The 12937-nt window shown below is 44.3% G+C and overlaps 1 protein-coding gene across 2 annotated transcripts in view; it reads right to left on the reverse strand.

Moving 5' to 3' along the window:
* The window catches only part of arhgef39 (Rho guanine nucleotide exchange factor (GEF) 39), a 133603-nt gene that overhangs the window by 81648 nt on the left and 39018 nt on the right, over positions 1-12937 (reverse strand). For both annotated transcript variants that reach the window (XR_011666768.1, XM_071331537.1), the window contains exon 5: positions 3502-3620. Coding sequence is in view for 1 of the 2 variants with exons in the window: in XM_071331537.1 (XP_071187638.1) it covers positions 3502-3620 (119 nt within the window). In the remaining variant the exon portion in view is untranslated. The remainder of the gene's footprint in view (positions 1-3501; positions 3621-12937) is intronic.

Below are 12937 nucleotides of genomic sequence, written 5' to 3' on the forward strand. Positions count from 1 at the left end.
CACGTCCTATCACAACACATGCTATAACATCACATCCTATCACAACACATGATATACCATCACATCCTATCACAACACATGATATACCATCACGTCCTATCACAACGCATGATATACCATCACGTCCTATCACAACACATGATATAACATCACGTCCTATCACAACGCATGATATAACATCACGTCCTATCACAACGCATGATATACCATCACGTCCTATCACAACGCATGATATAACATCACGTCCTATCACAACGCATGATATAACATCACGTCCTATCACAACGCTATAACATCACGTCCTATCACAACACACGCTATACCATCACGTCCTATCACAACACATGATATAACGTCCTATCACAACGCATGGTTTACCATCACGTCCTATCACAACGCACGCTATAACAAATCACTTTCAAATCCATCGTTCACATAAAGGAGGACTAAAGCAAGCGTGGTCATTGGTTGCCCAATCTTAAAGGCATGGTCTTAGTTTCCCTCCCCTCGATGTTCAACAGCCGTAGCCTTAAAACCTTCTGACTTCCTCATGTACTGTTCGTACCGCTCTAATACCCGTCACCACCAGGTTCACATTCCCTTAGGCACAAAATGGCACCCCGACTCAGAGCCATTGTGGATTTCAAAAGCCTCCAGTTGACACCCCGCATTCACTTTGACATGCTACATCCCCATTACGGACACAATAACACGCGTAACACAGACCGAGAGCGCAGAGGACCTTATTCACCATCGCACGCAGTCCCAATCAAGTCCAGAACTCATCGCCTGTCATCTCCAGGGAGAGAGGAAGGAAAGGGTCTGCTTCAGCCAGCCAAGATCCACGTCCGAGTCCCAAATGGCCCCCGTATACCCTACATAGTGCACTACATTTGACCAGAGCCTCAATGGGGCCCTAACGCTGCACTATATAGGGAATAGGGTGCCATTTGGGATACAGTCCAGATCCAGACAGTAAATGACACTTAATAAAAGCCAATGATTTTACTCCCCCCCCCCCCACCACCACTCCCCACTCCCATATCTCCCTCCCCCCCTCCCCACTCCCATATCTCCTTCAGTATCCAGCACTTCAGCCATCTTCACCATCAATCATCGTTGAACAGCCATAAGTGACATCCATTTCCTGCGATTACCCAGGCAGCAGAAAACAGGGAGAGCTGTGTGTGTGTTCACGCGTGAACGTGTGTGTGTGTGTTTTGAGTCACTTAATAACATCATCGTACTATTATGAGAGGTCCCTGGAGTCTCCAGAGTTTCACGGAGGAGACTAAAGTCCCTCCCTAAAGTCTAGAACCACTGACAGCTAGGACAACCGCCAACACAAAACACCGCAAGTTCTTTTTAAAGATCCTTACTGTCATTTTATTTTTTGTAATTTGAAATAGATTTCTAAGTCTTTTTGTAAATGATTGTAAAGCCGCCATTTCCCAGGGTGTGTCAGTCCTGCAGACCTCAAAATGTCTGCTGCATTCGGGGGGGGGGGGGGGGGTTCGATCTCCCATCGATCTCAGCGTGCACAAGAAGCACGGAAAGAATAGGTGGAACATGAATCTAGCCAGAATTTGGACACTAACTGAAGTCAGACTCTACGGAAGTACAGATGTCGGGCAGGTGTAAAAAGGTACAGCGAGAAGAGACATACTGTCTTTTGTGCGTGACGGACGCAACACATTAAGAGGTTGCTGTAGAATCATCATCTCGATACTACACGAGACGAGAAAGCCCAATTAAGAAAACAGACGAGCAGCTTGATAAACCCATAGCAGCGTATTTCATCCCATCTCCTGTGTTCATAAATCAGCATGTTGATTATGGCCCATTTCCCCCCTCGTGTTACACTAATTAACGACAGGGATCAGGACCGCATGAAATTACAGCCAACACTAACAGCTGGTTAACACAGGGGATTGTGACAGATCTGTGACAGTCTGAGTGTGTGTGTGTGTGTGTCAAAGTTTTTACAACAGGCGCTACATCAAATAATAACCACGTCTGTCATCTCAGCGCCCCCTTTTGGTTATGCAGCGGGTGACTAGCGGGAAAAACAACAAAGGAAAGAGATGTCAAGCGTGACGCTATAAGGGGTCGTCTATGGTGGTGTTTACACAGTACGCAACACTACCTCTCACACACTGCTCTGGTGGTGTTTACACAGTACGCAACACTACCTCTCACACACTGCTCTGGTAGCCCACTCTGAACGTCCCCACAACACCTCCCAGGAAGTCACATGGTTCAGAGTAGGAAAGTAGAACTTGTCCGCCAATCAAAAAGTCCACAAACTACTGGGGCAGTGGAACCCATATCACATGACAACCAGCAGCATTACCTGTGTATCGACTGGTAGGGAAGTGGAGTGGGAAAATCACATGGATAAATGAAAGCAGGTATTGTTTAATGTAGTAGGTGGGTGGTAGAGGGTGTTTTACAGTAGTTGGTGTTTTAGAACAATGTACAGTTGAATTGTATTTTACAGTAGTTGGTGTTTTAGAACAATGTACTGGTGAATGGTGTTTTACAGTAGTTGGTGTTTTAGAACAATGTACTGTTGAATGGTGTTTTACAGTAGTTGGTGTTTTAGAACAATGTACTGTTGAATGGTGTTTTACAGTAGTTGGTGTTTTAGAACAATGTACTGTTGAATGGTGTTTTACAGTAGTTGGTGTTTTAGAACAATGTACTGTTGAATGGTGTTTTACAGTAGTAGCTAGTTAAGAACAATGTACTGTTGAATGGTGTTTTACAGTAGTTGGTGTTTTAGAACAATGTACTGTTGAAGTGTGTTTTACAGTAGTTGGTGTTTTAGAACAATGTACTGTTGAAGTGTGTTTTACAGTAGTTGGTGTTTTAGAACAATGTACTGTTGAAGTGTGTTTTACAGTAGTAGCTAGTTAAGAACAATGTACTGTTGAATGGTGTTTTACAGTAGTTGGTGTTTTAGAACAATGTACTGTTGAAGTGTGTTTTACAGTAGTTGGTGTTTTAGAACAATGTACTGTTGAAGTGTGTTTTACAGTAGTAGGTGTTTTAGAACAATGTACTGTTGAATGGTGTTTTACAGTAGTTGGTGTTTTAGAACAATGTACTGTTGAAGTGTGTTTTACAGTAGTTGGTGTTTTAGAACAATGTACTGTTGAAGTGTGTTTTACAGTAGTTGGTGTTTTAGAACAATGTACCGTTGAAGTGTGTTTTACAGTAGTTGATGTTTTAGAACAATGTACTGTTGAATTGGGTGTATAAGGTGTATTGAAACAGAGTAACATACTGTTAGATGGGGTGTATAAGGTGTATGGAAACAGAGTAATATACTGTTAGATGGGGTGTATAAGGTGTATGGAAACAGAGTAACATACTGTTAGATGGGGTGTATAAGGTGTACAGAGTAACATACTGTTAGATGGGGTGTATAAGGTGTACTAAACAGAGTAACATACTGTTAGATGGGGTGTATAAGGTGTACTAAACAGAGTAACATACTGTTGAATGCGCTGTATGGGCAGTGGGAGCAGGTCCTCTAGTTTACAGTTGTGGAACTCTGGTCTGGACTCCTGGAGCTTCTTAAACCTTCTGAAGGCCTTGTTCTTCTTCACCTGGAGCTGAGGACAGAGAACAGACACCATTTAATATCACCCTGAGTCCTCCACTAACAGATCTCTACCTGGAGCTGAGGACAGAGAACAGACACCATTTAATATCACCCTGAGTCCTCCACTAACAGATCTCTACCTGGAGCTGAGGACAGAGAACAGACACCATTAAATATCACCCTGAGTCCTCCACTAACAGATCTCTACCTGGAGCTGAGGACAGAGAACAGACACCATTTAATATCACGTTGTAGCTCAAGAATGTCCCTGTACATGTGGCGATTAAACTCTAATTACCTCCCAGTCTCTGGTATTACATGACACACCCTAGACATCCCCTGAACCGCTGTCTGTCTGCGCGGCCGCTGTCTGTCTGTATACTCTTCCCAATCACCTTTATGTCAGTCATTATCTCTCTGGGTTGGCAGTCAGGGTGGAGGGGGAAGTCTGTGTGTGTGAGAGTGACAATGTGTGTGTGTTTGTGAGCGCGTGTGTGTGTGTGTGTTTGAGCACGCTCTCATTAAATATGCACGGGGGGTAAATCATGTCAACATGAGCGTCAACAATATGACAGCAGAAAGAGAGACTGATCTCGTCAGCCATCAAAACAAGCATGGCTGCCGTAGGGGCCCAAGAAAATCTGCGTTTGCGGAAAACCACGGACAGAATCACAGAATCCAGACATTAAAACGGAACTCAATAATATTCCCAAAAAAATCTATTGAACTTTCTTCACCAGTGAACCATAAGTATTGACCATAATGCATCAGGGATTGGTGTTTTCATGCAGCTTTCTGTAACGCCACAGGAATTCCCCTGCCTGAGTGTGTGTGTGTGTGTGTGTGTTTGTGTCTATACTTTGTGTAACAGCCGTTAGCGATAATGTTAATGATACCAGTCTTCTGGTAGAGCAGGAAAAGCTCAATTAAAATGTTAACTACTAAAAGTAGCCTACCTGGCAGAATGGTATCATGATTATTTGCATCTATCCAGTGGCCATTTGTTTCGCAAACTCTGCAATCTGGGTGGGCGGCAGGGTGGGCTACTGGTTAAAGCGTTGGACTAGTAACCGAAAGGTCGCAAGTTCGAATCCCCGAGGTGACAAGGTAAAGTTCTGTCGTTCTGCCCCTGAACAAGGCAGTTAACCCACTGTTCCTAGGCCGTCATTGTAAATAAGAATGTGTTGTTAACTGACTTGCCTAGTTCAATAAAGGTTAAATAAAATAAAGGGTTAAGGCTACGGTTTAGGGTAGGGACATCCCGAGGATCCCAGATAACAGCAACACCTCTTAACCAAACAACAGTCTCTTCCTGGTGCACACTGACCACAGCAACACCTCAATCAATCAACTGTCTCTTCCTGGTGCACACTGACTACAGCAACACCTCTTAACCAATCAACTGTCTCTTCCTGGTGCACACTGACCACAGCAACACCTCTTAACCAATCAACTGTCTCTTCCTGGTGCACACTGACCACAGCAACACCTCTTAACCAATCAACTGTCTCTTCCTGGTGCACACTGACCACAGCAACACCTCTTAACCAATCAACTGTCTCTTCCTGGTGCACACTGACCACAGCAACACCTCTTAACCAATCAACTGTCTCTTCCTGGTGCACACTGACCACAGCAACACCTCTTAACCAAACAACTGTCTCTTCCTGGTGCACACTGACCACAGCAACACCTCTTAACCAAACAACTGTCTCTTCCTGGTGCACACTGGAATTAAAGCGTAACTACATCCCCCCCAAAAAATTCATTTCTTAAATATTTCCGAGACCTAAAAAACGGTCTCCTGATGTGGTTCAAACATTGTGGACTTAAAAATATAAATTTCTGTGTTTTTCAACAACTAAAAAAAAATACGATTCTGAGAGCCAAAAACCTGGAAAAAGGGAAACCTGTAAAAACCAAACGGAGAAAACGGAATTTGGTGTGTTTACACTGAGTCGTACCGGGTGAAGGGGTGTGTGTGTATTTACACTGCGATGATGAGCTCAACGTGAGAGTCTCCTTATGAACACCAACAAGAGGAAAATCAGAAACTAATATTTCAACACTATGGAGTGAAGATCTCTGTGAGGGAAGACATAAAAACTAAAATACTACTCCTTACTGAAGAGCCACGGCATCTCTACCTACCTAGCATCCTCTCCTCGTTACCTGTGGTAGGTTACCTGTGGTAGGTTACCTGTGGTTGGTTACCTGTGGTTGGTTACCTGTGGTTGAGCCTGCACGGAGCGGACAGCTGCAGTGTCTTGGTTAAGAGGAAGGATGAGTCTGTCTGCAGAGAGACCATTGACTGATCTCATTGATTAGGGACAGAGCAGGGGAGTTGGAATCGATTCCTCCACCGGGTCTACATAACACGCCTGTAATTGCTGAAACATGGGGCTGTGTGTTATTAGCGTGTTAGAGACTCGTTAGCGTGTTAACGGGCGGCGCATCACTTAGGCTGAGGTGATATAAACAGAGCCTTCTTGAAAGTATTCATACCCCTTGACTTATTCTACATTGTGTTGTGTTATAGTCTGAATTGAAAATAGATTCACACCCGTCTACACACAATACCAGATAATGACATCACAATACCAGATAATGACATCACAATACCAGATAATGACAAAATGGAAAACATGTTTTTAGAAATTGTTGCAAATGTATTGAAAATGAAATACAGAAATATAATTTACATAAGTATTCACACCCGAGTCAACACTTTGTATAAACACATTAGGCAGCGATTACAGCTGTGAGTCTTTCTGGGTAAGTCTCTAAGAGCTTTACACACCTGGATTGTACAATATTTGTACATTATTCTTTATAAAAATTCTTCAAGCTCTGTCAAGTTGGTTGTTGATCATTGCTAGACAGCCATTTTCAAGTCTTGCAATAGATTTTCAAGACGATTTCAATTCAAACTGTAACTAGGCCACTCAGGGACAGTCAATGTCTTCTTGGTAAACAACTCCAGTGTAGATTTGGCCTCGTGTTTTATGGTTATTGTCCTGATGAAAGATTAATTTGTCTCCCAGTGTCTGTTGGAAAGCAGACTGAACCAGGTTTTCCTCTAGGATATTTCATGTGCTTATAGCTGTATTCTATTTATTTTTATCCTGAGAAACTCCCTTCAGGTGATAAGCATACCCATAACATCATGCAGTTATTTTTTTTAAATTATTTTCAGTACTACTTAGTGCCAGTCAAAGTTTGGACACACCTACTCACTCAAGGGTTTTTATTAATTGTTTCTATTTTATACATTGTATAATAATAGTGAAGCCAACAAACTATGAAATAACACATATGGAATCATGTAGTAACCAAAAAAGTGTAAAAAAATATATTCTAAATATTTTATATTTGAGATTCTTCAAAGTAGCCACCCTTTGCCTTGACAGCTTTGCACACTCTTGGCATTCTCTCAACCAGCTTCATGAGGTAGTCACCTGGAATGCATTTTAATTAACAGGTGTGCTTTCTTAAAAGTTAATTTGTGGATTTGTTTTCCTTCTTAATGCGTTTGAGCCAATCAGTTGTGTTGTGACAAGGTAGGGGTGATATACAGAAGAAAGCCCTATTTGGTAAAAGGCCAAGTCCATATTATGGCAAGAACAGCTCAAATAAGTAAAGAGAAACAGTACATCATTACTTTAAAACATGGTCAGTCAATACGTAAAATTTCAAGAACTTTGAAAGTTTCTTCAAGTGCAGTTCCAAAAACCATCAAGCGCTATGATGAAACTGGCTCTCATGAGGACCGCCACAGGAAAGGAAGACCCAGAGTTACCTCTGCTGCAGAGGACAAGTTCATTAGAGTTTCCAGCCTCAAATTGCAGCCCAAATAAATGCTTCAGAGTTCAAGTAACAGACACATCTCAACATCAACTGTTCAGAGGAGACTGTGAATCAGGCCTTAATGGTCGAATTGCTGCAAAGAAACCACAACTATAGGAGACCAATAAGAAGAAGAGACTTGGTTGGGCCAAGAAACACGAGCAATGGACATTAGACACGTGGAAATCTGTCCTTTGGTCTGACGAGTCCAAATTTGAGATTTTTGATTCCAAACGCAGTGTCTTTGTGGGATGCAGAGTCGGTGAACAGATGATCTACACAGTTGTGGTTCCCACCGTGAAGCATGGAGGAGGAAGTGTAATGGTGCTTTGCTGGTGACACCATCTGATTTATTTAGAATTCCAGGCACACTTAACCAGCATGGCTACCACAGCATTCTGCAGCAATACACCATCCCATCTGGTTTGGGCTTAGTGGGACTATCATTTGTTTTTCAACAGGACAATGACCCAACACACCTCCTGCCTGTGTACGGGCTATTTGACCTGGCCTCCAAAATCACCCAACCTCAGCCCAATTGAGATGGTTTGGGATGAGTTGGACCGCAGAGTGAAGGAAAAGCAGCCAACAAGTGCTCAGCATATGTGGGAACTCATTTAATTCCTCATGAAGCTGGTTGAGAGTGTGCAAAGCTGTCATCAACATTTACATTTACATTTAAGTCATTTAGCAGACGCTCTTATCCAGAGCGACTTACAAGTTGGTGCATTCACCTTATGATATCCAGTGGAACAACCACTTTACAATAGTGAGCAATGGACATTAGACACGTGGCACATTTGATTAATTGTTCAGCAGTCTTATGTCTTGGGGGTAGAAGCTGTTAAGGAGCCTTTTGGTCCTAGACTTGGCGCTCCGGTACCGCTTGCCGTGCGGTAGCAGAGAGAACAGTCTATAACTTAGGTGACTGGAGTCGGACAATTTCTTGGCCTTTTCTCTGACACCGCCTGGGTGTAGAGGTCCTGGATGGCAGGAAGCTTGGCCCCAGTGATGTACTGGGCTGTACGCACTACCCTCTGCAGCGCCGTGCAGTCAGATGGCGAGCAGTTGCCATACCAGGATGCAACCGATCAGGATGCTCTAGATGGTGCAGCTGTAAAACCCGTTGAGCATCTGAGGACCAAATGCCAAATCTTTTCAGTCTCCTGAGGGGGAATAGGCTTTGTCGTGCCCTATTCACAACTGTCTTGGTGTGTTTGGACCATGTTAGTTTGTTGGTGATGTGGACACCAAGGAACTTGAAATTCTCGACCCGCTCCACAGCCCCGTCAATGTGAATGGGGGCGTGTTTGGCCCTCCTTTTCCTGTAGTCCACAATCATGTCCTTTGTCTTGCTCACGTTGAGGGAGAGGTTGTTGTGTGTTTCTCTCTACCTCTCTCTTTGTATGCAGAGATCTCTCTTTTGTTTTTGCAACTACATGTCACTTTGTCCGTTATCCTGTGAGTATTGTTTTGTTATGGTGATTGACTGTTTGTTTGATGGTGGGAAAGGGGGTACCAAGACAAGTTGCCCATGGGCATACACTACCCGTAGGAATACTTTGTTTAAGAACACTAGTTAGAACTGGGCGGACCACCCGCTGTATTTTTGGTTAGTTAGTTAGCTGTTGTTGAAGTAGGCTAGTCTAGTTTAGGGGTGTTTTGGGATATTTGTTTCTTTCCTTGGGTCCAGCTCAGCCCCTTTTCCTTGGTCCAAACATTTCAAACAACTTTCCTAATCCATCCTTAGGTATCCTAAAACGTAAATAATCTATAAAATTTAAGACGGAATATACTGTGTTCAATAGCGGATAAAATCAAAGTGGAGCGAGCTCCAGGTCGCACGCCCCAAACAAAAGAGTCCACTTGGCTTGACACTCATTCTGAATAGCCGTGCTTCTACATTTCTCAAAGGAAAAACATCAACCAATTTCTAAAGACTGTTGACATCTAGTGGAAGCCATAGGAACTGCAACCAGGTGCCTCATAAATCTAGTTTCCCATAGAAAACAAATAGAAAACAGTCAACTCAAAAAAAACATATTCCTGGATGGTTTGTCCTCTGGGTTTCGCCTGCCAAATAAGTTCCGTTATACTCACATACATTATTTTAACAGTTTTAGAAACTTTAGAGTTTTCTATCCAAATCTACATAATTATATGCATATCTTAGCTTCTGGGCCTGAGTAGCAGGCAGTTTACTTTGGGCACGCTTTTCATCCGGACGTGAAAACACCGCCTCCTAGCCCAAAGAGGTTTTAACAGGGTCAGCCATAATAGTACGGCGCACCTACAGAAAATGAGGGTTAACTGCCTTGCTCAAGGACACCGATTTTTCCACGTATCTACACTTCTTTAAGTGAAGCAAGTCTGGCTGCACCCTATTCCCTATTTAGTGCACTACTTTTGGTCTGGCCAAACGGACAAGGCTAAACAAAAAGGCACAACAGACGTGTTCTGTCCTTAAAACAACGTCATTAACCAGACGTGTTCTGTCCTCAGACCAACGTCATTAACCAGACGTGTTCTGTCCTCAGACCAACCAGACGTGGTTCTGTCCTCAGACCAACCAGACGTGGTTCTGTCCTCAGACCAACCAGACGTGTTCTGTCCTCAGACCAACCAGACGTGGTTCTGTCCTCAGACCAACCAGACGTGGTTCTGTCCTCAGACCAACGTCATCAACCAGACGTGTTCTGTCCTCAGACCAACGTCGTCAACCAGACGTGTTCTGTCCTCAGACCAACGTCGTCAACCAGACGTGTTCTGTCCTCAGACCAACGTCGTCAACCAGACGTGTTCTGTCCTCAGACCAACGTCGTCAACCAGACGTGTTCTGTCCTCAGACCAACGTCGTCAACCAGACGTGTTCTGTCCTCAGACCAACGTCGTCAACCAGACGTGTTCTGTCCTCAGACCAACGTCGTCAACCAGACGTGTTCTGTCCTCAGACCAACGTCGTCAACCAGACGTGTTCTGTCCTCAGACCAACGTCGTCAACCAGACGTGTTCTGTCCTCAGACCAACGTCGTCAACCAGACGTGTTCTGTCCTCAGACCAACGTCGTCAACCAGACGTGTTCTGTCCTCAGACCAACGTCGTCAACCAGACGTGTTCTGTCCTCAGACCAACGTCGTCAACCAGACGTGTTCTGTCCTCAGACCAACGTCGTCAACCAGACGTGTTCTGTCCTCAGACCAACGTCGTCAACCAGACGTGTTCTGTCCTCAGACCAACGTCGTCAACCAGACGTGTTCTGTCCTCAGACCAACGTCGTCAACCAGACGTGTTCTGTCCTCAGACCAACGTCATCAACCAGACGTGTTCTGTCCTCAGACCAACGTCGTCAACCAGACGTGTTCTGTCCTCAGACCAACGTCGTCAACCAGACGTGTTCTGTCCTCAGACCAACGTCATCAACCAGATGTGTTCTGTCCTCAGACCAACGTCTTCAACCAGACGTGTTCTGTCCTCAGACCAACGTCGTTAACCAGATGTGTTCTGTCCTCAGACCAACGTCGTTAACCAGACGTGTTCTGTTCTCAGACCAACGTCGTCAACCAGACGTGTTCTGTCCTCAGACCAACGTCATCAACCAGACGTGTTCTGTCCTCAGACCAACGTCATTAACCAGACGTGTTCTGTCCTCAGACCTAAATCAGACATGACATTGAGGCGTGTCACTAGACACTGAAGCGTGGTGTTTCCAGTGGGAGTGTGTAATCTAACAGGCTTAATGTCAGATCATTTCATTTCCTCCATAGTATCAGTCCTCAGTAAGGTACTTCATCCATGCTGCAGATGCTTTATGAGCTACAGCGCTAATTAGCACAGATACTATCCCCATCGCACCTTTTTAGGGCCAAATGATGGAGGGATGGGAGGGAGGCTGTACCCCTTCAGACAGCCTTAATGATGGAGAGACAGAGACGGAGGGACGGAGTCTGTACCACTTCAGACAGCCTTAATGAGAGGTAGAAGAACAACTATGTTCCTAATAGGAGCGCTGGGCTTTGGGCCGAGGAGGAGAGGAGTGGGTGGCACCCACCAACCAACCTGGGGGACGCCATTTTGGGAACAGATGGTTCAACATGCTAAACATGGTCTATATGGAGCTGTCATTAGACTACTGGCTTAACCAGTCCTGTATGAGGTGGTCTATATGGTCTTAACCAGTCCTGTATGAGGTGGTCTATATGGTCTTAACCAGTCCTGTATGAGGTGGTCTATATGGTCTTAACCAGTCCTGTATGGGGTGGTCTATATGGTCTGATACAGTCCTGTATGAGGTGGTCTATATGGTCTTAACCAGTCCTGTATGAGGTGGTCTATATGGTCTTAACCAGTCCTGTATGAGGTGGTCTATATGGTCTTAACCAGTCCTGTATGAGGTGGTCTATATGGTCTTAACCAGTCCTGTATGAGGTGGTCTATATGGTCTTAACCAGTCCTGTATGAGGTGGTCTATATGGTCTTAACCAGTCCTGTATGAGGTGGTCTATATGGTCTTAACCAGTCCTGTATGAGGTGGTCTATATGGTCTTAACCAGTCCTGTATGAGGTGGTCTATATGGTCTTAACCAGTCCTGTATGAGGTGGTCTATATGGTCTTAACCAGTCCTGTATGAGGTGGTCTATATGGTCTTAACCAGTCCTGTATGAGGTGGTCTATATGGTCTTAACCAGTCCTGTATGAGGTGGTCTATATGGTCTTAACCAGTCCTGTATGAGGTGGTCTATATGGTCTTAACCAGTCCTGTATGAGGTGGTCTATATGGTCTTAACCAGTCCTGTATGAGGTGGTCTATATGGTCTTAACCAGTCCTGTATGAGGTGGTCTATATGGTCTTAACCAGTCCTGTATGAGGTGGTCTATATGGTCTTAACCAGTCCTGTATGAGGTGGTCTATATGGTCTTAACCAGTCCTGTATGAGGTGGTCTATATGGTCTTAACCAGTCCTGTATGAGGTGGTCTATATGGTCTTAACCAGTCCTGTATGAGGTGGTCTATATGGTCTTAACCAGTCCTGTATGAGGTGGTCTATATGGTCTTAACCAGTCCTGTATGAGGTGGTCTATATGGTCTTAACCAGTCCTGTATGAGGTGGTCTATATGGTCTTAACCAGTCCTGTATGAGGTGGTCTATATGGTCTTAACCAGTCCTGTATGAGGTGGTCTATATGGTCTTAACCAGTCCTGTATGAGGTGGTCTATATGGTCTTAACCAGTCCTGTATGAGGTGGTCTATATGGTCTTAACCAGTCCTGTATGAGGTGGTCTATATGGTCTGAGACAGTCCTGTATGAGGTGGTCTATATGGTCTTAACCAGTCCTGTATGAGGTGGTCTATATGGTCTTAACCAGTCCTGTATGAGGTGGTCTATATGGTCTTAACCAGTCCTGTATGAGGTGGTCTATATGGTCTTAACCAGTCCTGTATGAGGTGGTCTATATGGTCTGATACAGTCCTGTATGAGGT

Source organism: Salvelinus alpinus, chromosome 11 (assembly GCF_045679555.1).
Source record: "Salvelinus alpinus chromosome 11, SLU_Salpinus.1, whole genome shotgun sequence".
Taxonomy (NCBI): domain Eukaryota; kingdom Metazoa; phylum Chordata; class Actinopteri; order Salmoniformes; family Salmonidae; genus Salvelinus; species Salvelinus alpinus.